General features: G+C 44.3%; 2 protein-coding genes across 3 annotated transcripts in view; both read right to left on the bottom strand.

Annotated features, from left to right (window-relative positions):
• Nucleotides 1–19,253, bottom strand: part of ptgfrnb (prostaglandin F2 receptor inhibitor b) — a 37,965-nt gene extending 18,712 nt beyond the window's left edge. The window contains exons 1-10 of the mRNA XM_084003900.1: nt 18,943–19,253; nt 15,338–15,450; nt 14,720–14,978; nt 11,913–12,320; nt 9,190–9,603; nt 1,872–2,018; nt 1,622–1,782; nt 1,398–1,518; nt 667–886; nt 395–582 (exon numbers count right to left, since the gene is read on the bottom strand). Of these exons, the coding sequence (XP_083860026.1) occupies nt 395–582; nt 667–886; nt 1,398–1,518; nt 1,622–1,782; nt 1,872–2,018; nt 9,190–9,603; nt 11,913–12,320; nt 14,720–14,978; nt 15,338–15,450; nt 18,943–18,994 (2,083 nt within the window). The 5' untranslated portion in view covers nt 18,995–19,253. The remainder of the gene's footprint in view (nt 1–394; nt 583–666; nt 887–1,397; nt 1,519–1,621; nt 1,783–1,871; nt 2,019–9,189; nt 9,604–11,912; nt 12,321–14,719; nt 14,979–15,337; nt 15,451–18,942) is intronic.
• Nucleotides 19,254–20,843: 1,590 nt separating this feature from the next.
• On the bottom strand, nt 20,844–25,721 carry LOC311009947 (uncharacterized protein). Of its 2 annotated transcripts, none has more exons than XM_084004396.1 (8): nt 25,590–25,721; nt 23,548–23,829; nt 23,262–23,338; nt 22,998–23,175; nt 22,845–22,907; nt 22,333–22,410; nt 22,011–22,225; nt 20,844–21,938 (listed from the first exon to the last, which is right to left on the bottom strand). In XM_084004396.1, exons 1-8 carry the CDS (start codon nt 25,666–25,668, stop codon nt 21,855–21,857), a joined length of 1,056 nt encoding a protein of 351 aa, XP_083860522.1. In that variant the 5' UTR covers nt 25,669–25,721; the 3' UTR covers nt 20,844–21,854. The 2 variants fall into 2 exon arrangements, with proteins under 2 accessions (XP_083860522.1, XP_083860523.1); XM_084004397.1 differs by having other exon boundaries at nt 22,998–23,172.
• Between the last annotated feature and the right edge of the window lie 283 nt (nt 25,722–26,004).

Below are 26,004 nucleotides of genomic sequence, written 5' to 3'. Positions count from 1 at the left end.
TGCTCGCGCGTTTCTATCTGTGGACGGTATCTCCACTTCAAGGATAATTAACGTGGGTTTTTTTCTCGAGGATTTGCTGAGTAGTTTTGATCCAAGTAAGAGAACTTTAAAGGGCTACGTATGAGACAAAATTAGAAACAGGAAGAAGCAGAGAGGAAGTAAATAACCTTTTTTCTTCTCTGAACTCACATGTGAAGGTTTCCTCTTCAGGCAAATTCAGGTATTATTGACGCTTGTTCCATCAGCTGGTACGCCGCTAATACTACATTACCCAAGAGTCCCTTCGGCCATCGCTAAAGACATAAAGCTGGATTTTTTTAACAGGTTTTTCTAAATATCACATGAATTTCGAACACGTCCCTCAGGGTTTTGAAGCCGGCACACGTTGACCCACCGTTCTCTTGAAAGTCGATCTTGACTTTGTTGGACTCGGCTCTGGTGGCTTTGGTCCACGCTTGTCCCGGCTGCTGTTTGGTCCAAGCGGTGATGTCACACCAGTAGAAACGTCTGTCGGACAGCTGGACGCCGGCCAGGCGAAACCGGAACTCTGCCGGACCGGACTTGCTCAGAACCAGACCGTCTCTGCGTGGACGGAAAAATAAAGACATTTTAAAGGGAAACTCCATCAGTGAAGGGTTCATACGTGTTGATGGACATGTGTGTTACCTCCTGTTGGGGTCCGTGGTCCCCCCGTGCTGCACGACGTTGTCGGGGCTCAGAGTCATGATGGTTCTCACGGGGCCGTCCACGATCTCCTGTGATTGGATGAGCACCGAGTAGCCCGCCTCCCCGAGATTCTCCGTGGCCACGCTGCAGCTCATCTCAAAGGTAGCCCCGCCCACGGAGGCTTCACGGACGCGCTTGGCAATGACGTTCAGAGTGGGGGCTGAAAAAAAAAAAAAAAAGACGGATCAATTGGGACATCGTTCAGCACAGCAGAGTGACGGAGCGGGAAATCCCCGGCAGGAAGCGATAAGCCATTAAAGCATGAACTCATTCTGATTCATAACAGGCAGGGTTACGTCATGGCTCAATTAGCTAAATTGGGGGCACCAAACCCAGCAAGTGGGATCGGAAGACAGAGGAAGTGTGTGAGAGACAAGGCGTCTGTTGTTTTGTTGAACTTTACAATGAAGTCTGGGAATGATTTGTAGACATTAGAGCTTATTCATAAAACTCAGCAGGGTTGCTGCGGCCGGCTGGCGGTGTATTAAGAGTTTTCTTAATCAGGAATGTGAGAATTTCTCCCAAAAGCACCTCATTAAATCACAGAATACGTCCTGGAGTAAAGGTTGATTTCAACAAAGCAGAGTCATTTCTGTCTGTGCCCAAAGGATATAATGGTTATATCGTCATATGCATCAAACACAACAGGGGGATCAGTCACGTTTTCTCACGTTTGGTATCCCATTGTACAGCCAGCTGGGAGCTCTGGTGCTCGGCGGTGTTCACCATGTCACCCTGGCCGTTCAGACTCCAGGCCGACACGGTGCACACATACTGGCCCATGTCGATCTCCTGCAGACGGAGAGAGAGAGTCGGTGATAAACGTTAGAATTAGAGCTCAAATAATCACACTCGAGTACCGGCGATATAAATCATCAAACGGCGTTTCCATCACCTGAGTGCGGAGGAATCGCAGTTTGAATGTGTCGGGCTCGACTCTGGTCAGAGACATCACGCCGCTCTTCAGCCGATCAGAATACATCGACCCCGGCAACAGGTTGCCATGGCCGTCCAGGGAGCCGATGGGATGTGCCGTCGGAGGACCGCCCCCTGTGCCTGCAGGCGATTGGACAGAAAACAATGAGTGAGGTTTTGTGGTAAAAAAAAATAATTCATATTTTGACAAAAGCCGGAGGTAAAAGTACCAGGAAGTGAGGTGTGCTCCCAGGTGACACCCAGTCGGCCTCCCAGAGGTAAATGGGTAATGTTGGTCACGTGACACGCCAGCTCTGTGGGTTTGGCCGTCATGTTGGGGTTCAGGGCGGCTTCGAGGGTCACCGTGAAGCTCGGTTCTGTTGAGAGAAAAAAAACAGCAAATTAATCTCAATTTATCACATAATACAAACATTTCCAAACTCAAGGACGGACGGATTAACAGCGTAAATCCCTCAAGGGGACGAGATGCTTTCAAGCCACTACAGGAACCGAAACAGGTAGGACAGCTGCACAAAATCTCAGTCAGACTTTGAAGCAAAACAAACACACCTGAAAACATACATGAGGCCTCGAGAATGTAAAGAAAAGCCCAACCTGAAACCTTTGTACTGTCATACAAAAGTGGAAGCAGCTCTCTGGAATTGGTTCCTCTCCCAAAACTACACGTGTGCATTTGGATTCAAACATTTCTATATATATTTGATTATCCCCGTGTGTCACTGAGGCTGAAATGAATGCCAGTTTCAAGCACACTGATGATTGGACGACAGCTCAAACCTAATAATACCACATATAGAGTTACTGCCTCCGGGGAAGTGACCCCCGTCCCAGCGGGGCGTTTCTTTCATCCGTCTTTTTTTTTTAACGGCCCAGAATCTCAACACACACAAACAACGTGGTCCTCAGCTGAGTGAAAGAGACCTGAAATAACACTGGTTACTGTGTGAGATGAGGTCCGTATCACAGTGTTCACAGTGTGTGTGTGTGTGTGTGTGTGTGTGTGTGTGTGTGTGAGAGAGAGAGAGAGAGAGAGAGGCAGGTCCTCTCAGTCAGACATCCAGATTGCAACTTTATGCCTCAATGAGCAGGAAACACACAGAAAGATTTCCACCTGCCCAACTGTGAGGTATCCAACACACACACACACACACACACACACACACACACACACACACACACACACACACACACACACACACACACACACACACACACACACACACACACACACACACACACACACACACACACACACACACACACACACACACACACACACACACACACACACACACACACACACACACTATAAATACAAACGCATACACAAGAATGTGCCCGAATGTGTGTTTGGCAAAGGAAGGGGTCTGCGTGATGTCACTTGGACGTCACACACACACACACACACACACACACACACACACACACACACACACACACACACACACACACACACACACACACACACACACACACACACGCTGACTCATGCACTGTCACCATCTGCCGCGAAACCACACACACACACACACACCCACACACACACACACACACACACACACATTGATAAGATTGTGTGAAATTTCTCTGCCAACTTGCCACGCGCCTCTCTCATTCTCTCCTTAACACACTTAAATGTTGCCTTATTTAGTAGAGCAACTGTTCACCAGTTCAGGAGCTCTGGAACCAGGAAGCACCGGTATAAACCAGTTCAGGAACTCTGGAACCAGGAAGCACCAGTATAAACCAGTTCAGGAGCTCTGGAACCAGGAAGTACCAGTATAAACCAGTCAGGAGCTCTGGAACCAGGAAGCACCCATATAAACCAGTTCAGGAGGCACCAGTAGAACACAGTATACTGGATCTTTTGTGTCGAAATGTATGTATAAATGTATTTTTATATTCAATATATTGTAATTTCAGATATTTTTAGCCATTTCAAGGATATGCAAAACACCCTCACCTTGAATTTTATTTATTTATTATTATTATTTATTTTGAACACCGTTTATTCTGATCTAGCAGGTATTTGTCATTATTAACATTCTAAATAGGTTCTTATTTAGGGCATAAAATATCAAACAACACATCCCACTGATTTAAGGGTTATTTTTAAAAGGTTAAAGGTTATAGCCGTTAGCAGCTGGCATTTGTTTACATGCAGTATATATATATATATATATATATATATATATATATATATATAGCACATGAAGTGCAGATACCAATGGGTGCTGAGTGTGATAAACAAAGCAGCAGTTGGATTGTTTATTCATTTGAAACAAAATGAATTGTTAATAATAATATCATAAAAAATACAGTCGCTGAATAGAATCTGCTCAAATTGGATAATTTGCACATTTCTTCCCTCTCATTTAGGATTAAATAAATTAGTGGTGCAACCTTATAGATTAATGGATAAAATGATGCATCAATAATTAAAAATGTTGAAGAATGGGTGGTCCGTTGTGTTTTACTCGGATTATAATGAATATAACTGCCAGATATTCAAAAGGAGTTCTGTGATTTTTAATAAAATACAAAGCGTCTCTCCCCTCCGACTCTCATTGTGATGAGTTATTCTGCATCTCAGTATATGATGACACAATGGAAACCGTCATTTAAGGGTTATTAGGACCCCGTGTCCCATCCTCACAACCGAGTCCGACTCTCCCGGCCCTCTGTGGAGTTTAGCAGAGGAGAAATTGTGTTTTTACAGGCTTTAAAAAGAAGAAAAGGCTCCATTAGCGAGTGGCTCGGGGAGGCAGAGGGAGGAAAAATAGGTCAATGTCAATAACACAACAAACTGCTTTCATCTGCATCGTGTTCATTTCAAGAAGCTGGAGGCTCTTAGTTAGTCTGCACTGAACGTAATGGTGACATTCATTTGCCACTGACTGCTTTCAAACGTTAACACATCTCATTCATTACTTTTTCCCGCTGCTCACAGAGCAAAAATCATTAGCAAACACGCTGACACAGTTCAGACGGCGACGGCACGACCACTGTTTTATTCTAGCTGGCGATTATTTTTTTGAAGATTCAATTAATTAACGATTAAAATGTCGGGAAACGTGTCCTCAGTCGTCCCCAGAGCTGTTTTTTAACGTCTTGGCTTGTTAAACCAATAGTCCCGAAGGTTATTATCATAATAAAAATGGCCGTCATCGGGGGTGTGTTTTCTGCTTGGGCTTGTTTACAGGTGGGATATGCAGCGTCGTCGTAGCGACATGGCAGAGTGGGCGGTTTCCAGGAGAAGAAGAAATGCTGTATTCTGCCAAAACAACCAAAAGGCATGGGAGATATGGTTGCACTGGAGTGTGAAGGCGCACGTGTGTGTGTGTGTGTGTGTGTGAGAGAGAGATAAACCAGATAGGAGTAAGCAACTCGAGCTGTTGCCTGTTTCTGTCCACACCGTGTCTCCCAGCGCGGAGGGGGAAGTACGCCAGTGAACAGCTGCACGTTTAACACCGGGGGACAATGTAATCAGATTACATGTGTGTGCAGCCACCCGTTACTAGACGAGCATTTAAAAAGGACATTGCTTTAATTTTCATGATACATGAAAATTATGTATCAAGGCTAAATAATAAATACACGTCAAATAATCCATGAGGAAGTGTGGAAATCGTGCCAATGTTTGCTCCACACAGACAAACTGCAGTGGTGAGTGAAGGTGGAAGATCTCCAACAGTGTAGATGCTAAAAAATCATAAAAAAGCACAGACCGGAGCTTCATACAGCCCGCGGCGACACGCAGCCTCCTTAATTTAGCTGCTTATTATATTCCACTGAAGGACAGATTTTCAGCGAGTTTAGGAAACTGCTGGAGAGCTGCAGGAAAAGCATCTTAAAACAGTGTCCTCAGGGAAGAAAAATGCTAAATGCTTTTTATCAGTCAATCCTGTGTGAATTAAAGTTAGCAGGACGGTTGCGTTACATTAAACAGATGCTGCACTCCCATTTATTCTACCCCAAACACAGTCGCTCTCATTCACTTCCATGATCAAATACATGCACATTCCTAGTACATTACTACGGGCTTATTCCGATGCTCCCTTTGCAATCATATCGTAAAAATTAAAAACTGCTGCCCCCGATAACGTCACCGGAGTTGTAAAGTGCAGAGCGAGTTCAAACTTATGGATCCATTAACTGGAGGTCCTCTGGATTAGATTTGAATGGACACAGTCAGATAAAGAGTCTCCTTAAAGCAACTAAGACCTGCACTCACTGCAGCATGAATGAAAAAGCAGAGAGAAGCTGTCAAGTGTGCATCGAGGTCGGGGTCTCCTATCAGTCACGCTGGAAAACGAGTGTTTAGGGGGGGGGGGGGCGCCAGCTGAACGCACTCAAAGTGCTGAATTCCTCGAGGCGTCGTGGCGCGAGGCCAGCCGGGCTGCTGGTGTTCTGCTGTTCATTTTCTGCTCAAAAGCAAGTGGCAAGAGAGTTTTTAAGTGGCGCAGCTCTCCATCGCCACACTCACAGGAATCCTCATCCGGATCCATTTCTAAATGTGGAGAACAGAACGAAAGGGAAGGTGAAATTCAGGCTCGGGGATCATTTTTGCCAGAGGCTAAAAGGTTGGCAGCTAATTGAAAGCAAGCCTGTGCTCGGTGCAGACAAGCCACCTGTCTCTTTCATAGAAACCTAAAAACAACACGCAATGAGTCAACAATTCCTCGTTCAATCCGACTGTAGGAACGTGGTTTGACCACTTCAAGTAGGAGACAAACAACTCCTAATGTAGAGAACGCTGACGTGAACTATGCTCGCTGTTCTGTGGTTGTGGGGGAGCGTGAATCATCGTATTTGTAGGTCTCTAGAGATGAGCCAGAAATATGAAATCATTCTTTAGATTCTGCTCTGAATCATTTGAACCTGACGTGAACCTGCATTGCTCGAGCTTTAACTTTCTAACAAGTAAATGTGAGCAAAAACATTCTCCTATATTCTGTATTTATGTTCATAAATATCCTGATAAGCTATGAAACTAAGAAATGTGAGCTTGCTTGAAAAACAAGCAGCTGAGTGAAGTGGCTCAACTGACAACGATTCCAGCTGACACAACAGCACGCTGACGGGTGTGTGTGTGTGTGTGTGTGTGTGTGTGTGTGTGTGTGTGTGTGTGTGTGTGTGTGTGTGTGTGGAGGGGGGATTACACCCTCCTCGACTCTTCTGTGCTGCAGGGAGCTCCCAAACAACTCTTCTTGTGCTTCCTGGTAGGCTGTGCTTGCAGCAAAGCATCGTGGGAAGAGCGGGCAACCTCAAGGCCACACATCAATAGAATAGGAACCGACTGGCTGACACAAACACACACACACTCAGACGCACAAACACACACAGTTTACAAGTTTAAGCTCACACTCAGGAGGAATGAGGGTGAAAAATATGAGCTGTAGTCAATTAGAAACGTTGCTCTCATGGCGTGTGTGTGTGTGTGTGTGTGTTGGCAGTATGAAGGAATGTATAGCCCCGAGCTAAAATGTAGGAGTTCCACCAGTGAGAGAAGCATCATAGCCTCATTATGTGGGACACACACACACACACACACAGACACACACACACACACACACACACACACACACACACACAGACACACAGACACACACACGTGTGTGTGCAGCATTTACTCTCAGGAAGAAAAAGAAAGCCTTCAACAAACCTAGTTTCCGTCTCACACAGTTGCAAAACGCCCGGGAGACACGCTCATAAGTCAGTAAGCAGATAACACGCGCCCATCATCCACTCGTGCGTCTATAAAGCCTGGGTGATATTTTTTAAATGTAACGCGGATCCTCGAGGCGCCAGGAGCCCTCTTGTGTGTGTTTGTGTGTGTGTGTGTACAAGAGATGGGTGTTATTTTAACTAAAGGCTCCGGTTGACATAGAAAGTACAGGATGAACGATTCTTTACAGCGTTACAAACAACAAACACAAATGTCGCTTTCGAACCAGCTTATTAATGCATGATATTATTGCATGAGTGTGAGATGATGCATGATTTGAGGAACTGACACTTGATGTCAAATGAATGTCTGGTAAATATTTAAATTAGTCTGTTTTTTGGTTTCAATGTCTGGATCTTGTGGCACGCGTCCAATTTTAAACTCAGAGGAAACGAAGAGTGAGGTGTTTTTTTTTAAAGTCAATGCCAAGAAGCACCAAAGCAAACTGGACTCATTAAAAGTCTTTTATTCTCCACACAAGGGGGGAGAGTAGCTGCCACTTTTGTTCGTCTATTCATTTAAGTCCACTTCATTGATTTCACCGCGAGTTTGTGAGAGATCCAACTGGGATGACGTAACGGCAGTCGGATCACTCCTTCAATCCGCCCGTCTCGCTCTATCTCAACACTCTGGAACGCTAACGAGGTAATCAATTAGTTGATTTCATCGGATTGCAAGTCAACAGTAAAGTTTCAGGTCAAGCCCCTCTCACTATAGCATGGTTGCACATTAGCTCGAGTCGTGTGATGGATGCCGCTTCCGAAACGACGGACTTTAAGGACGTCCGCCTCAGTTTGTCATTCCTCATACGATCCATACATGCAGGCGCCAACACAGCTCGCGTGGTCTACGCCAAACACCGTAACTTCGGACTTAATTGACGAGGTAATAAAACCATATCTAACACATCAGCGTGCAAGCCAACTGCAAAACCCCAACACGGTGCAACATTCAGAATCACAGCGGAAGAGGGAGGGAAAGAGAAACCACCCACTACATCAGTAATGGATATCACACACACACTATACACCCCGAGTATAGAGCGGGACAGGCATGACTAATCAATCGTCCGCGCTGCAGGAGTCGACAGCTGACTGGAGGATTAAAGAGTTCCCCCCCCCCGGTTCATCCGAGGCACATCAGTACTGTTACACGTACACAAGTCACGCGTTGGCCTTGCATGCTAGTTGGTTTAGCCCGGTTAGTCGGCATAATTAACCCCAATGGACCAGGAAACACTGCGTTTTATGATGGAGGATTACAGCATCACAAATGCTTTATTGATCCCCGGGGAAAATCGAGTTGCATTCACATCACAGACATTCCTATTATTCTTTTTTTTATTCAATTATGGCTAATGAGAAACTGTTGAATGTTAAGATTTTTCTAAATAAATATTCGTTGTTTTCCCAATGTGCCTAAAATGTACCGAAGTATTCAATGTCTCTCCATAGTGCCAACTCATATAAACAACATATGTATGACCACAAGCCTCTGGGTGATGATGTCACAGTGACCACTTCCAAAAACAACCATTATTAAATGAGATAAGCAACCTTTAATTAATACGAATCATCAGGCGGGCCGCAAACAAAACGTACAACATCAAACAGCTGTGTTTAGCTCTCTAATCAAACTGAATTTAATCAGTTTATTCATGACTTCGGTAGGACAGGATTTTATGTTCTACTCATTAATGTTTTCATTCTGACTGCAGCTGATCTAATTTCTGCAACTCACGTCTTCACGTCTCATTAACCTTCTGAGCATTTCAAAGTGAAACAAACATTTTGACTCACTGGTCTGCGCCACCTTCACCGTCACAGGGGTGGATGTTTTCTCCGCCGCCATGTGCCACCTCGCTCCTCCTCCAGAGCTCCGTCCTGCTTTCTCGATGAAGGCTCGGATTCGGCAGGTGTACGCCCCGCCGTCCTCGCCGCTCACCCCCCTCACCGCCAGCCGGTACTCCCCGGCTCCCGTCCGCTCCAGACTCGCCTCCCCTCGCTTCCCCTGCGCGCCCCTCGAGGACGTGTTCGAGATCACGACCCCGCTGCGCTCCATGGTGATGATGTCACGGCCGTCGGCCAGCCAGGCCACTTCCAGGGCGAGGGCGGGCAGGTTGTCGGCGGCAATGGAGCAGAGGAGGGTCAGCGGCTCGCCGGGGGAGAGGAGCAGTGGCGAGGAGGATGAAGCCTTCACGCTGAGGGACTGACCTTGAGGAGAGGACGGAGACGGTCAGTGTACATGAAATATACTGCATGAACAAGATTACGGTTCAACAAATAGTGCTTTTGTTTCCAATTAGTCCAACAAAAGATCCTTCAGAAATACGAAAATATTCTGCAACAATACTGGATTCACATAATGGTCCAATTTATTTAAGATTATTAATGATGAAAATAACCCTAAACTGCAGCACGGTATGTACAGGGTCGCCCATAGAGGTGGAATATTTTGCAAAAGTCTTGTCTTTTATAGCACCAAACAAACGTTATGCATGAATTAATTCCACCTGGACGCATAATGAAATCATTGCACCTGGTCAAAAGTGATTACTGATGCATTTAAATAGGAATAAACAGAGGATATTCCAACTTTATGGGCAACAGTGTATTTTTATATATACACAGCTGAACATAAATAGGGCATACAATAGAGAGCAGGATCTAAAAAGACATTGTCCAACCTAATCAATAAAAGTCACAGATTTAGAGGAAAGCACTGTCGTAGGCGTGGGATGGTCATCCTGGCCAATATAATTCTGATTCACAATATTATCCTGATTATCAGCAAAATATGCTTAAAACGGCACTAAAACAAACTTTACTTTTTGTTAAGAAACACATATTTATATCATATTTCATGACGATCCTTTTTGGTGAAAACTATCTTAATTAAGAGAACTGGAACAGAAGGGAGTGTTGGAGATCGTCCCGCCCCCACAGAGTTTACTTTAGTCTTCCTCTCAGCAGTGATGCTGCAGAAGAACTTCCCATTAACAGGGACCAGTAAATGACATCTTCAACATTTAGTTGAGGGGATTCGGACCCTGGTTTCCAGTGACAACCTCAACCGCACTATGTGGGGAAAAGTCTCTGTATGGTGTCTGGAAAAGGACAAAAGGCAGAAACCCCTCTCTGTTTGACTTTTCTCATCCTCTTTACTCAAGTCCGTAAGTCAATAAGAAGTGACGGGAACACAAAGGACCCGAGACCCGTGTGCGCGCCGCTCATCTCTGGTTTCATTACAAACCACTGGCTGTTTTTCCAGCACTTAAAGGGTAGCCCAGAAAGATATAAGATACGGCGCCCACGGCAACCACAATGAATGAATGTGTGTGTGTGTGTGTGTGTCGGGGGCCCTCTCTGAGGACAGAAGGGAGACAGGAAGACAGCGAGGGTCACGGGCATTCTGGGACAGAAAAAGTCTCACAGAAGAGAGGATGCCATTCAAATAAAGACGGAGCGAACTCTCCCACGTCCCCTCTTCTTTATCATCCTTCATCTTCCTCCAGGACAATCCAACGCAGGGAAATGTGAAACCCATAGAACCACGATCGTTTTATATATATATATATATCTCAAGAAGCAAAACTGTGATTTGAGGATTATCTATTGCTCCCTTTAGAGTAATTATCTACATCTTATTACTGCAGCTCCACTACTTGAGGCTTAATTACTGTTCCGGATGTGCAGGGAATCCCTTAATGACAAGTTTATGTTGCACAGGACCACTTGGATGCAGCGTTTGATACCCATACGGTTTGAAAGTTGGTGAATTAGCTGATTTCTGTGTGTTCACGTTACGAGTTACGGCTCCAGGAGGTCAATTACGCCTCACGTCCCTCGCCCTCCCTCATACAGTTTATCACTGGACAGCATGTATAAATCATTAAAACTCTTTTCCCTGATTTTTCTACAGCTGGGTTTGTCTGAAATGTTTCTAGAAGCAGAGGAAACACAAAAAACTACCCTTTTAATGTGATATTTGGTGGTCGATTCTCCTCTACACAGCTATGACACTTCTCAGTCTTCCTCTCCAGCCAAATAAATCTAATCCAGTCGCCTCTCAGCGGCTCCAGGATAATATTTCTAAAATTAAACGTGAGTTCCTTATTGCTCGGTTAACAAGGAGAGTTTTATTAAGACGTGCATGGGATACATACAGCTGTGAGCAATTTCCCCAGCTCTGGTGAAGGTGGGCGCTGGCGGGGGACTCGGGGGGGATTTGGAGTAAACAACTGAGGGGAGTGTTAGAAGTTTTTCCTGTTCCCTTCACAATATAACGTCAAGAGCAGGGAAATGTGGCCTTGAAACCTGCACTCGTAAAGAAATGAAAGAAAAAAGAGCAGCACTTCCTCTGTGTGACATCGCCAGTGAGAACACTGCAGCAAGCAGCTTTAATCAATGTGAGTCCACAACTCTGCTGCGTAAACAAAAGGATGACTTAGTGGCTTTGCGGCGTGACGGAGCAGAGACTCATTTCCTGCCGCGTCACCGGTAGATAGACGTCTTAATCTCACCTGTTGGAGTAACGGCAACAGTCCCCATCTCTCTGGTGCTCTCCACGATTTTTATCCATCTCCCTCCGTTCTCGTGCGTCCACTCGGTGCCGTTGCACTCATAAATCCCCTCGTCGGACGTCGTCACTTTGGAGATCACCAACTCGAACACGCCGTTCTTCCCGGGAACCAACCGGACGCCTCCGTCGGCGTAACGCCGGGCGAACTTCGCCCCCGTGACCACGTCTCCCTGCGGGCCGAACGACAAGATGTCCTCCGACGTGGCGCCCCTCTTCACCGACCAGGTGACCGACAGGTAGGTGGCGTGGGTGAGCTCCCGGGTGACGTTGCAGGAGAGCGCGAGGTCACTTCCTTCTGGGACGACGGAGGGCGGGGTCAGGGGGGAGACCCTGAGGGTGTTGGCGATGACTGACAGGGGGGGAGAGAGAGAAAGAATACATCACTGTGACAAAAAGAGAAGAAACTGCAAGTCGGCAATCTACTCTCAGACATTTAGGGTCAAGCCTTTTGGAGTTTTGTGTACATCATATATCATATTCCCCCATGCTCATTAAAAACGGCTGCTTGGTGGAGAATCTTCCATTACTGGAGGCAGAAGACAGGATATAAGCGAGGTGTGTTCTGTGGTGTCGAGCAGGAGAAAATACAGGAAATGAGCCTGAGAGGAAGCTCCGATTAAAAACAGTCATGTTCTAATGGATCAATATTTTACCTTTATGTGTTAGTTGTCAGGGATATGGTTACAGTTAGGAGTAAAGGTCGCTGGCTGAAGGAGAGTGTAACGATAAACAAAGCGCTCCAGATAAGGCGGTGAGTGTGTGTGTGTGTAAAACAAACACACCCACGGTCATTAAAAAGGTCGCTGACTAGCTGCTCAGGTAACACAGTAAACTCTCTTTCACCGTCCGGCTGCTAAATGTGACATTTCAGGTCCCGACTTTTCCACCGTCGCTTTGTTTTCGTGTTGCCGTGACACAAACAAGACGGCTGATGAGTCACAGCGTGAGAGGAATGAACAGAGAGCGGAGCCGGGTATCCTGTTGGGAGCGCGGCGTTGAACTCAAACGCATTCCACAAAAATGAGTTTTACCTCACAACAGGGAGAGTGGAGGAACATGCATTAGATGCTTTGCTGAACGACTGCAGTGAAGACACGGGGAAGGCTGGGGGCGTGTCCTCATGTCTAGGTAATAATCCGTTATAAAACACAGAATCTACTACTTTCCATAAATGGAGAATAATGCAGTTTAGAAAGCTAATTGTAGTCGTGTTAAAAGATGCATCCAAGAAGCGGCAGATGGCGGGGGATGATGACTATGAAGCGCTGCGTTCAGGGAATGACATTCATGCCATATTCAAGTCCTGTGGGAAAGACCCATTTTTAAGAAAAGAAAAAAAAACTTTGTTAGTTTGAATCTCATTTAACCGTGCTTTGAAGGTGCTTCCATATCTATACGACCAGGGAGTTTATGAAGATATCTTTCATCAATTTACAAGTAAGAGCTGATAATATGTGTATGATTTCGGGGTGAACTTGTCCTTTACGTTACGTTAAAGTCGTTCTTTAAGCATAATTACTACACACTTGATGGTTCCAGGTTCTCAAATGTGATTATAAATGTGTTTTTAAAAATGATAATGTCAGCTTTGTCACACTATCCTGCAGCCCTATTTGGTGGTCTTCGGTTCAGATTGACCATCCAGAGAGATTCATAGGTGGGATGAAGAACATCGCCTTCCTACACAGCCCTCAAGTGTGGACGTAACCGGGCAGCGCCGAAGACTCGGCGGAGGCGCCGCTGCAGTGATGTGAGCAGACAAGGCAGTTCAAATAATCTGCGTTTTGCTCTATCAATTAAAATTAGCCCGAGAGGGTTTTTCATATCCTCAGCGACCTGCACTCCGCTTGTTTGTTACGTAACCAAACAGCCTCAGTGGGGCAGCGGGAGCAGTGTGTGAGGATGAGGATGATGATGAAGCCACGACTGGTAAAAAGACCCTCCAGTAAAAGCTCGTCTCTGATATGTGTTCACAAGCACACAACAGAACGCTAATACATATGCTAAATACATATGCTAAATACATATGCTCCACATGTAGGCGACCGCACCGTGTCTGCCGCGCGGAGACGGAGCTGCCGAGTTAATTCAGGTCTAAATTTAACAAGGTGTCTGGGGAGCCGTGCTGGGAGGCAGCCGAACATGATGGTGCATCATGGAGCTAACTAACCTGCTGCTGTCACACAATCCCTCTTTGTGGCGGGATTCACGGCATTAAGAAAGAAAAAAAAACGCCCCTCTTGTGTTTGTGCTCACGCTGTGCGTTTGGTCTTGGCATAACAGTGGAAAAAAAATAAATAAAAGAAATCGCCAAAATGTTGTGTAATTAATGGCTGGATAACCGGGCGAAAAACTCAATTAAATTCAAAGGAAAATGCTGAATATGGGTTTCTCCATTTCCCTTCTGTTTCTGTGTCAGAAAATAGTCCAAATAAAATAAATAACTAACTGTGCACAGCGAGGTCTGTAGGAGACTGGAAAGTAACTGGAACATTGTTTCTGGACAGAGCGGCTGCTTCTAGTCAGTAATGAGTCCAAAAGCTGGGAGGAGGGGTAATAATCTGAAATATCAAATATTAAAGTAGCATTTAATAATGAGTGGAGCTTTGAGCTGAAGTGTATGGAGTTTAGTTTATTATTTATATGTGTGATTTTAATACCGCCATCTTTTATGACCTTAATCACCTGACACGCCCCTCGGAGGATTCCTCTTTTTATTTGTGCCCCTTGTGTCATCGTAATACACACCAGTGAGTTGGACCTGAGCCTCGTAGTTGCCGCTGATGACGGAGTCGGTGCTCGGCGTCTGACACCAGTAGAAGCCGGCGTCCAGCGCCTTCACCTCCGCGATCTTCAGCTCCACCTCGTTGTCGCGGAGACGCACCACCGAGATGTCGCCGGACGCCACGCGCTTGCTGAGCGACGCGTGGGAGTAGCCGGCGTCGAAGGTGGAGATGATTTTTATCCTCGCCGCGGTCGGCTCCCTGGACATCATCCACTCGAAATCCTGCGGGGGGCAGAAGGGGGAATAATCGTGATCGTCACGGCGACAATGACATCAGAGGAGGAAGAGGATCGTCCCAACATCCCAATACTTTTGATTTGAATACTAAAACACGCCAAAGTCACATGACAGATAAAATGCTCTTGATTTGCAGGGAATTCTGGGAGGTAAAAGCTGAAAAAACAGGTTGAAAAAAACCTTGAGGGCATCATTTTGTACTTTATGGACAATTAGAGACACAGTCAACACCAGTTTTAGTAACGTTTGCTTAAAAAGGATGATTCCCCCATTGTTTTAGGAACGGCCTATTTTAAAAAAAATGAAATGTGATTAAAGATCGACATCTAAATCAATCGACTCACCTGCTCACGAGGTCCGCTGTACTCGTTGACATCACATCTGATGGAGACCGGCTGCCCCTCCACCCGGATTAATGGACCAGGAGACACAGTCACCACCCGGGCCAAGCACCCACCTCCAGGGACAAGAAAATAACCTCACTTTTAAGCAACCAAGCACAAATGTATGGAGACAAATCCCATTCACACCCACATTTGTTCAATCACTTCTATAGAAATGTAATTTACAGACCGAACAGGTCATTAAGGGAAATACTTTGTGTCTACTCTATTAGAAGCACGCCTGATGACTAATGTAGTAATAAATTCTTCCACTCTTCTAACTGGATTTGTGAGTATGAGGCACCGACGTGTTGCAACAGCAGCCTGAATCTGATGGGTCACAGAATTTAGTGCAACACCCGTTGCAGACTTTCGCTCGTTATCTAGATTCCTATCGTCATAATGTTTTAGCTTGTTTGTATGGACCTACCAGCTAGCTGAAACCCAAATAAACATACATTTCAAATCAGCAAGCCAAGAAAATCATCACATATAAAAGAAGCTGGAGCGGTTATCCAAATGAATTCCTCTTTGCAGCTCTCAGCAGCCAAATGATTCACAATATATTGGAAGAAATCGGACCAAAACTCACACGGATTGCCAAATCTCAATCTACATCGGTGTCTGAACAGGACTCTGTTTCAACATGCAACACACACACACACACACGGAGGGCTTGTTGCAACTTGCGAATGGTATTGATGATGCCGATGCATCCCCATGTCGTTTGGCAAGAACATCCACTTGCGGTTACGGCGGCAGAAACCAACAGTGATTTGAGGTTTATACGTAATAAAAGGTGACTTTCTAATTCAGATTCCATTGGTTATGATAGCACCTGGGTTACATTCCTCCTCCTCCTGCTCTGTCAAAGTGTAAAAACTCTGACATTCCAGCTGAGTGAAGCATGTCGGGACACAGCGGCGTCTCACGCTATGCTTCCCTGCTCTCAGATCAGCTGAAAGTGCGTCCAAATACTGTGATTTCTCCGGATTGGGGGGGTGAAACGTGCACTGGACAGCCAAGAAAACCCCGGTGGGATAATTAGCAACGTGCATTCATGTAAATAGGTGTTAAAGAAAGTTTACCAGCAGTCAGAATAATGTATATGAATACTGTTTCCCCTGAAGGAATATCTTTAATTTATCCACTTTCATGCAACCAAACTTTGAATTAATATAGTTCTATCACATCTATTTGCTCCTGCATTAAAAAAAATATGCCACAGATTTTGCTAAATAGCCTCAGGACTGAAAAACGCACTTTTAAAAGATATTTTGACGGTGTATTCCCAAGGATTATTTTTGCATTGCAATGCATATATATATAAAATAAAGTGCTCTGCTTCTGAAACAGGTCCTGTGCTTGTATGGTCCATCAATACTTGAGGGAGTCCATCAATACTTGAGTTTTTTGGCAGTTGGCCTGGTGTTATGTGTGCGAGAGCCTGCTGAGTGTGAGCTTTTTCTGCTGCTTTTTTCTGCCTTAGTCAGTAACAAGTCACAGTGAAATAGGAACCACACAAAACCAACTGTATGTTTCCGTTTCTGCGCCATCATCTATGTTGATCATCACGCGAGATAAAAAAACCCACAAAACCTCAGGATTGCCTGCTTGAAGTCTGACATGCCTCAGTGTTATTGGAACAGTGAAAAATGAATAATTTCACACGAGCGAGCTGCGTGACGTCAACGAGACATTTTCAAAATTCTACCACAGGGGTTGTTGTTTCCGCACATGGAGATAATTGTGACAAAGGGAGTCATTCAACTCCAAATAATCCAGCATCAACCCAAATACACTCCCGTGCAGTCAAAAGGCAATATACGACTCCTGTCATGCCATATCACTGAATAACCATCAGACACTGGATATCTGTGCGTGGGTGAGAGGGTCCTTCGTCACTAAAAATAAGAGACTAATCTTCTTGGCCAGGTGCTGAGACTCATGGTTTTCAAACTCAATTTCCAGCCTGGCTGTCTCTCCTGGAAGGAATAGCCGGCGGAGCCTGAAGACACCCAGGAACTTTAATAATCCAGTCAAGGATCGGAAAAGAGACTGCACAGGGAGGCATTTTAGATGACATGGGACTATGTAGAGGACTATGTGGAAGGACTATGTAAGGGACTATACTAGGAAGATAGTCCTTCACTTTGAACAGCACTACGCTCTCTTGACCTGAACCCTTCCGTCATTAAATATTTATCTTACATAAATGGCAAAAATCAGGGAATGTAAGATTTTTACACGAAGCATGTGCATAATAAATGTAACCCCCCCCCCCCCAAAGAGGTAGCTACAGGTGACAGCAGGTCAGAGAGAAGGTTAGCAGTTGTGCATGATAAGAAAAGCCATTTTCACCATCACACACTGGTAGAGAAACACACACCACAGGAGTGCTGGCGTGGTTGATCATCTTACACTGCACTAATTTAAGCCGAGGCCCCTTCTCTCTCTCACACACACACAAACCAGCAGAGCTTCTTCACCGTTATGATATATGTTAGAAACGTATGGCAACTTCAGTATTGGTTAAACCATCTTAAGACCTCTTTGGCTCCGATGTGGGCCCGGCGATCTAGCCCCTGGTTTGTCCCCGAATGACTGAGCAGCGCTGGCCTTGCCCATGGGCTCAAACCTGCCTGACACTTATATTATGTAATTATCTCTATATGAAGCTGATCATGATGACCAGCACACTTCCAAGCGGGCTAATGGGGACTAATGGGACCATGTCCAAGCCGGTCACCTCATGTTGGGATCATTCATTTATAGTACTCTTGGATGATGAGTGGCTGAACAGGTCAGAGATTGATGGGAGGAAACACATCAAACTTTAATTTATCACCCCACAAACAGACCTGTCCAGCTGTTTTCCATTTTAGTTCAAATGGGAAAAAGGGAGGTTTTTTTTCATCCATTTCTTCCTCCTCGTGATGTGCTGGTGTTTTAATTAACTTTAAACAATGCATTCGTCGACATTGACATTAGCTAAACATAATTGTATAGCAGTTTCAACAGAGATAGGAATATGTCCAGAGCCCTCACAGGGAAAGAATATCGTGCCAAACCCCGTTCAACGACATGACATTTTTGGCAGTTTTGCTTGTCGTCACACGCAGACATCTCTGACAACGTACCTTTTTTATTTTTATCAACGTCTTGGATTCACTCTTGTATTCGGCGTTATAAAACACGCAATGTGACGCGTATTATTTACTTAAATGTTGAACTTTTTGAACCAGTTAGCTTGTCGCGACCCCCAACTTCGCCCGTCGTCTCGGACAGCGGGTGGCAGCAGCTAGCAATGCGAACCAGTTGAAAAGGGGTTGAATTAAACGTAATAAAGTGCTTGCTAGTGGATTGGATGTGTGCCGAAGTGGCTACTGGATGTTAAAGATACGGAAAATGCTTCATTTAATCTTTGATAGAGCATATATATTTGCGACACGCGAGTTAACGTTAAATTAACCGATTTCCGGACGGGGTACGGTTCTCCTTGCTGAATGCCGACACGTATCCGAGTTAATTAGCTATCAACAGTAAAGCAAAGAAACGTCTCTTACCGAGCATTAAAACACCAAAGACGAGTGTGAGGAGGCATTTATCCATTTTCATTCCTCTGTTATCCGTTTTCTTGTTGCTTAATTTCCCCCCGTTTTCTTTGTCCTGCGCGTGAGGGTAACAGCAGTCCTCTCCCGCCGCTGTCGGTCAATCAAATGAAACTCTTCAGATGTGAACACCGCACACCGGGCGGAGCCGCAGAGCAAAAGGGGCGCACGCGGGGGTAATCCCTAATCCGGTAAAACCGGGAGTCCAGATCCCGACGGGGGTGTTTGCATGGTTCACGCACGGACGCGGAAACCGGTGTGCACGCGAACCCAGGGGCGAGATTGAAAGTGAGGGAGGTGGATAGGGGGGGAGAGGGAGGGGAGGGGGGGGCGAAGAGTGGCCGGAAGTTAGGTGACGGGCTGGAGGAGGAGTGACGCGGGGAGGTCCCAGGTGGAGAGAGAGAATCCAGTATCGGCAGATATTAGTCTCAATTACACGTCATAACATGTCCAATATAATAGAGTTGAATCACCACTGCTTGCTTTATAATCCAGTAGTGGTTTTAGGATCAAATCTCCTTTCAAAAGCTGTTTTATCGTGTAGGAAAACCCATATTAAACCCACATTGGCGCATGCCTGGGGTCAGTTACAGTCCTGTGGTGTATTTACACAGACATACTGGGGCAGGCCAAAGTTCAGCACTCAGCCAGAGGAGGTGAGGAGTTTGGGTTTGTGACCTTCGGGGGGTCAAAAGGTTAAAACATCATGGCTCATCCACTGTGATACATTTGAGTCTCCCATTTAAAAAAAAAAAAGTGCAGTGCATCGAAGCCTTGCAGCAGTAAGAATGGCAATAAAGTGGATTACAGCCTCCCAGTGTAATTGGATGAGACTTGACCATCCAGTTTGGTGCATTTTCATCAGAAACGGCATGGAATCGGATCTGCTTAAATTAAAACGTTGGACAACGGCGCCATCTAGTGGAAATAGATGGACATGCATGCTGTCTGGCTGAAGTCTCTGCTCATGTACAAATCAATACAATTAAAAGAGATCTGCATGCAGTGTTGAATAGCAAAGAGGAAACAAGCTATAGATATAAGATTTTTCATAAAAAAAATAAATAAAGCACAAAAAAAAACAAGAATAAAATAAGAATATATATAGAGAACAAACCTCGGACCATGCTGTCACTAACATAGTCCTGCTCAATGTGCTAAGTGCCCTGTGATATGACACTATAAATAAAATTGAAATTGAAGCATGAAGGATATAGAGCTCACTAACATATTGTGCATCAGTGTTGCACCTCAAGCTGGTAATCATGCAGCGTATGAGAAGGTGCTAGATTGTGTCTCGGTATAAATTAACACTGAATACATTCTCGGCTGGTTCCTTTGCAGCTGGCGTGTGGTTTCAAGCCGGGGGGTCGGGACCCCCGAAGGGGTCGTCAGGTAAATCACATCGGTCGCGAGATGATGTTGATTTTGTTCTCTCCAATAACTCCTGCTGTCTGGATTGATTTATTACACATTTAAAGCACAAAAAGAGGGAATTAAAGGTGAAGTAACGTAACGAGACAAAAATAGAATCACTTTAGAGCAGCTGCAAACATGTCATGTCAAATTTCACCATTTTTCAGTTGCTGTAAAGAAGCTACAAGACAGGAAACACACACACACACACACACACACACACACACACACACACCAAATGATGATAATCTTGTAGAAGCGAACACACTCAAAACCACAAACACATTTTCAGCAAAAAGACACAGGATATGTGACACACACACACACACACACACACACACAGACACACACACGCAGCATCGTTTGGCCTGAAAACCCAGCAAGCTTGCAGAGGTACGCAGTGTGAAACATTCATTTCCCGTTCTCATATTAAAGCAGCATCAGAATTTACACCATTTATTTAACAGCATACAGTTTACATGTTTTACATTAAAAGCAGACGCTTCGATAAAGATACATTTAAAATAACAATAACAGCAATTCATTTTTTTACATTATTATTCATTATGATCAGGCTCACAATCCAACCCTGCAGGATTAAAAAAAATAAAGCCTCAATGATAGTTTGCGTTACATAGTTTGGAAGGTAAATAAATTCACACACAAATACAAAAAAAAAAAGAGTTTGATAAAGACAGTGAAAACCTTTCAAATGACATTCTTTTTGACTGGATAGAAAATAAAATCATTAAACAGTAACTATGACAAGATATCGGTTCATGTGGGAACATATAAATAAGTTTGTGTTTAAAGGAACAGTGTGAAACAAAACCATCTTTAACTCAAGGTCCAATCACCAGCTTTTCCCTGAGCTTCCTGGAGTCTCGTGGTCTTCCTCAGCGGAGGAGTTTGATCATTTCAACACAGTCATGTGATTTATGTAAAAACAACAACAACCCTGCTGTGAATAGTAGTCTGAGACCTGATGACCTCGACGTGTCATAATCTCTCCAGACCGGAGATGCGAACAAAGTGAAAGAGGAAAAAAAGGGGGAGAAAAGGAGGTAGCCGTTCACAGGAAGTTACATTTGGTGTGAGAATGAATATGAAAACAAGGTTCACAACCCGTCATCACACATAATCAATTCTTATAATGAGACGTCGGTTTGATATCTTGATCTTAATCATTATAAAAAAAAAAAAAATTATGTCATAAGATGATTAAGATTCATAGTTTGAATTCAGCTTTAACTCCACTTTAGTGATTATGAACCATATTATGAAGAAGTTTGATGAAATTGTTGATGTTTAGAGGAGTGATGAGTCCTTAATCTGCATTTCCTGTTTGAGTTTGAATGAATTCATCAAAACATCAATTTAAAAAAAAAAAATCCAGAAAAGCAGGTGAACCCACAAAAAAAAAAAGGATATCTTCTCACGTGGCGTCTCACTCACGGTATTTTCCCAGCTTTCTTCCGGGGCTGAGGAAGAGGAGGAGGCTGCTCCTCATCATACTTGCCAGGTGGTCTCGGCGCCTGAAGGGAGAAGTGGAGCGTCAGATCAGAGTGTACAGATGGCGTTGAGCTCCTCAGCAGATCCCCTCTTACCTGTGCAGGTCTGCGGGGGCTGGGCTGAGGCTGAGCGCCGGGGTCTCCGGGGGCCCGGGGACGCCGCTGTTCACGGGGCTGTTTGGCGCGATGCTGGCGAGGGCCGGTGTGGCCCGCCGGCTGCTTCTGGTGGTGATGGTGCTGATCTGGCTGTTGTTGATGCTGTTGTTGTTGTTGTGCTTCACTCGTCCACGCCAAACGCAGCTCCCTCTCGTCTGTTGGGTGAGAAAAGGAACGCAGATTTTGGCATTAAAATAAAAATGGATTCTTATTCTTTCCATGAGATACGACATCCAGGACAACAGACTTCATAAAACCTCACCCTTCAGTCGCATACTTTTCTTTCTCTTGGCGCAGATGCAGCACACAATTATGATGATCATCAGCACCAGAACAACACCTGATGAGGATGGATTTTAATAATAATAACATTAATAATCATTTGTATAAGTCATGTGAAACTCAATAAAAGGCATTAAATGCTTATGAAAGGGTCTCAATGTATTAATACGGCCTCTATATGACCGACACAAGACCAAAAAATAAAGTTATTCTTGACACCAAAATCCTGCAGGTTCCCAGAAAATGCAGCCCGAGGCCATAGGGCTGGTACACAGAAACACTACCACTGTTGTCCACAGGGGGCGCCAAATGAAGGTTCCTCATAGCTTTACTTATAACTAGTTATACAGCACTGTATGCCGTGAGGAGATAAATATATAAGCGTCTTTGTGTTTCGATAAAAGCTATACAAATACAATTTATTATTATTAATATACAGTTAAAGAGGCGCATTAGAATACAAGATACTGCCATGCTGTGTTTATAACATACCTCCTCCAGCGCCCACGAAAATCCAGGTGTTAATTCCCAATAGTTTTTCAGGGAAAATAATCTCTTAAGAAAGAAAGAGGAGGATAAAAACACATTGAATGAGTAAATGATTCTGTTTTGGTTGATGAGGGGGATGGGGATGAAAATACTCACTGTTCGTCTCGCAATTGTGCTTAACAGGGACACTGAGGGCGGAGCTGACGCGGTTGGAAACTTTGCACCTGAAGAAAGACGTTTCCACCTTGTGGGCCGTTTGTTTCAGAGCCTTACTTTTCTCCTTCGGCAGCACCTTGTCGTCCTGAAGCCATTCAAAGCTGAGATCCTTGGCCTGCTGGGACATGAACGCACGGATTAGAGGCTTTCTCATGAAAACATGTGGCACGCATGAAGTCAAAACGGTGAACTTCAGTCACTCACCTGAGCTTGAACCCCGCAGGTGAACGTGACCGACGGCGCGCTGCATTTAAAACCCACGGTAGGAGTCGGGGGACCGTCTGAGAAAAGCAGCTTTGATTAGATCCCTTCATGCATTTTAAAAGACGACATCATTCCCATGACAAGCGACATGCATCACAGAACACTTGAAGGCAACATAAATAACGAAGAATGAGTTTGATATTGATAACATAGTGCCGTGGCTGTATTTGGGGATGCACGGTAAGATGTATTTATAAGACATGCCGAAATAAATAAATGTACCCACCCATTACACACAAGTGTATGGGAAGTAAAGTCCCCTTCAGTTTTCCGTTTTCATCGTGAATCTCAGGTTTGTAAGTCCCCTCGTCGCCCGTATCCACTTTCGTCAGCAGCAGGGATCCGTTGGCGGAAAGCTCGCCCTTTTTTTTGATGCGATCGTCGCTCCCCTTTTTATAGAAGATTAATTCATCTTTGTAATGCCATCTCAGCGACTCGGACTTGCCCCACACGTTGACCAGAGGCAGGGTGACGCTCTTGCCCCGCTCGCCGACGACGTTGCACACCTCTTCGGAACCGGAAAAGAGAAGGTGAAAAAATACAGAAAAATCTGACATTTAGCAGAATTCAAACCAACAAACATCCCATTCGTCATTGTTTTCTACTAAATTAACTTGCTTTTTTCCCCCCATCAAGAGAGGAAGTTCATTGGTGCAATTCACCACATCGAGAAGAAATTGGTGTAAAGAAGCAACCGCTTCCTCTCTTCTGAACACGCTGCTAAGATTTTGAATGGAATCTTATTTTCCGTACGTCTTGGGTTTTTACCTAAATCAGTTTCTTGGACGCATTCCAATCAGTTCTCGACTGAAAGAAAAGGATTTATTGACGACGAAGTCAAGAGAATTAACCTGATACCTCAAAGTAGTGATCTTAAAAACTGTGAGTTTCGAAACTCGCGTTGGCGCCTCGGAAAGCAGCTCTTGATGCTTAAGTGAAGCTGTGTTTTTTTTGTGTTCTGGGAAGTGAGAGAAGAATGGGGGGCAGGCCTTTGTGTGACACCACATCTTCACACCTCCGAGGCTGCAGCCAGCAACCAGGCCAAACACCAAGACCTCAACCGCTCGTCTGCAGCATCGAACACGGCTTGTTGATCATCATTTCTATTAATATCATAAGTTTCATTTGATCATACAGCAACATTTTATGTTCTGAAATGGTTAAACATAATATTTATTACACATTTGACTAGTTTTTACATATGTGCTACTTTTTAAAATTTGTGTTTTTAGTGTTTTTAGGAAATAGACTGTATATAAGAAGTTGTCCATATTTGGACTGCGGAGGAGCGACGGGTGGATCTGATGGATGCAAGCGGAGATAATAGATCAAGAGAAATCATTTTCTCATAGACTTCTATAGAATCAGAGAGGAGTCGCCCCCTGATGGCCAGCAGAGAGAACGACAGTTTAAGACACTTGAGATTCGGATTCACTTCTCAGAAACAGAGGTTGCCACCCGTTCGTTATTCACGTATCTTACTATATGAATTCATATCGTTGCTTTTCTGCATTCTGTAGGTCACTTCCTGTCAGTCTGTCTCTGTAACCTCGATTCCACATCAGCACAGAACGAAATCACTAACAAAAGTCACAGCCATGAGGACGTAATACAGAAAAGACATGTATGTATATATATATATATATATATATATATATATATATAAAAAACAATGTAAAATGTAAAACAATCTTATTATAACAGTTGTTTCACGTCATTGTAGGCATCCTCGGCAGGAATTGAACCCTCAACCCTGCCCTGATTGAGTCTATTAGTTTAGTCTATAGTTTGGAGAATTCTTCTCAATAAAAAAAGTCAAATTTAAAGGCTCAGCGTTGTGTTCTTGAATGTTTAAGCCCAGTTTCTTTATACTTTGGATCAATTAAAACAAAGGGTTCTTTTAAAATTTCCTTCTTGAAAACTGATTTTCTTTTATAATCATTTGTTGAGTTAAAATGAATTCATATTAATATTTCGTACCACAATGGTTGTAGTTTAAATTACAATAGTTTTGGAAAAGATTCTAATTATTTTACACTTTAATTATTCTCAGTGTAATAGAAATAATATTAAAACATCAGAATGCGTCGGAAAGTGATTTGTAGAAATATAACAAACGTAAAAGACGCTCATTCGAGTCGATTCACAGCAGAGATGAGAAGTCCGAGCAAAACATTTGAAAGTGGATTTTTGCTAGATCTTAAAAAAAAGTAGTCAGATCTTCAAAAGTTCCACAGCGTGATTACTGAGCGTGTTGATCTGTTTTACCTGCGGAGGAGACGGCGGAGCAGCAGAGCAGGAACAGACAGATGGCAGAGACGGCAGCCATCTTCATCACCAGCCTCATCACAGAGAAATGACAGAACAACAGCGGCTTTCCATTATCACGGTGATTTCCTGTCAGAGCAGCAAGATCTCCTCCTTTGTGTGTGTGTGTGTGTGTGTGTGTGTGTGTGTGTGTGTGTGTTTATGGTTTCTAAAGGAAGTGATCCAAGGGGCCCTATCTACTTTTATTGTCAAAGAAGAAAGTCAGCAAAGGCAGTGTCACGTTTAGAGTCCACAACGAGAATCGTCTGATTCCACTTTTACTGCTTCGGTGACTAAAAATATATAGAATCCAGTTAAAGATCATGAAACTACAAACGTTCACATTTTACGGTGGCTTGTGTTTTAGACTTTAAAG

The sequence above is a fragment of the Eutrigla gurnardus genome (genome assembly GCF_963514095.1).
Source record: "Eutrigla gurnardus genome assembly, chromosome: 24".
Classification (NCBI taxonomy): domain Eukaryota; kingdom Metazoa; phylum Chordata; class Actinopteri; order Perciformes; family Triglidae; genus Eutrigla; species Eutrigla gurnardus.
The sequence above is the reverse complement of the archived record's forward strand: the minus strand, read 5'-3'. Positions and strand labels throughout refer to the sequence as shown.

What these genes read in the sequence shown, in the direction of transcription:
- LOC311009947 (XM_084004396.1), bottom strand. Translation starts at nt 25,668, where the DNA reads ATGAGGCTGGTGATGAAGATGGCTGCCGTCTCTGCCATCTGTCTGTTC. An exon ending in CATACACTTGTGTGTAATGG is followed by an intron (nt 23,339 to 23,547) that starts GTGGGTACATTT and finishes TGCTTTTCTCAG; the next exon opens with ACGGTCCCCCGACTCCTACC. An exon ending in GAAAAGTATGCGACTGAAGG is followed by an intron (nt 22,226 to 22,332) that starts GTGAGGTTTTAT and finishes CTCACCCAACAG; the next exon opens with ACGAGAGGGAGCTGCGTTTG.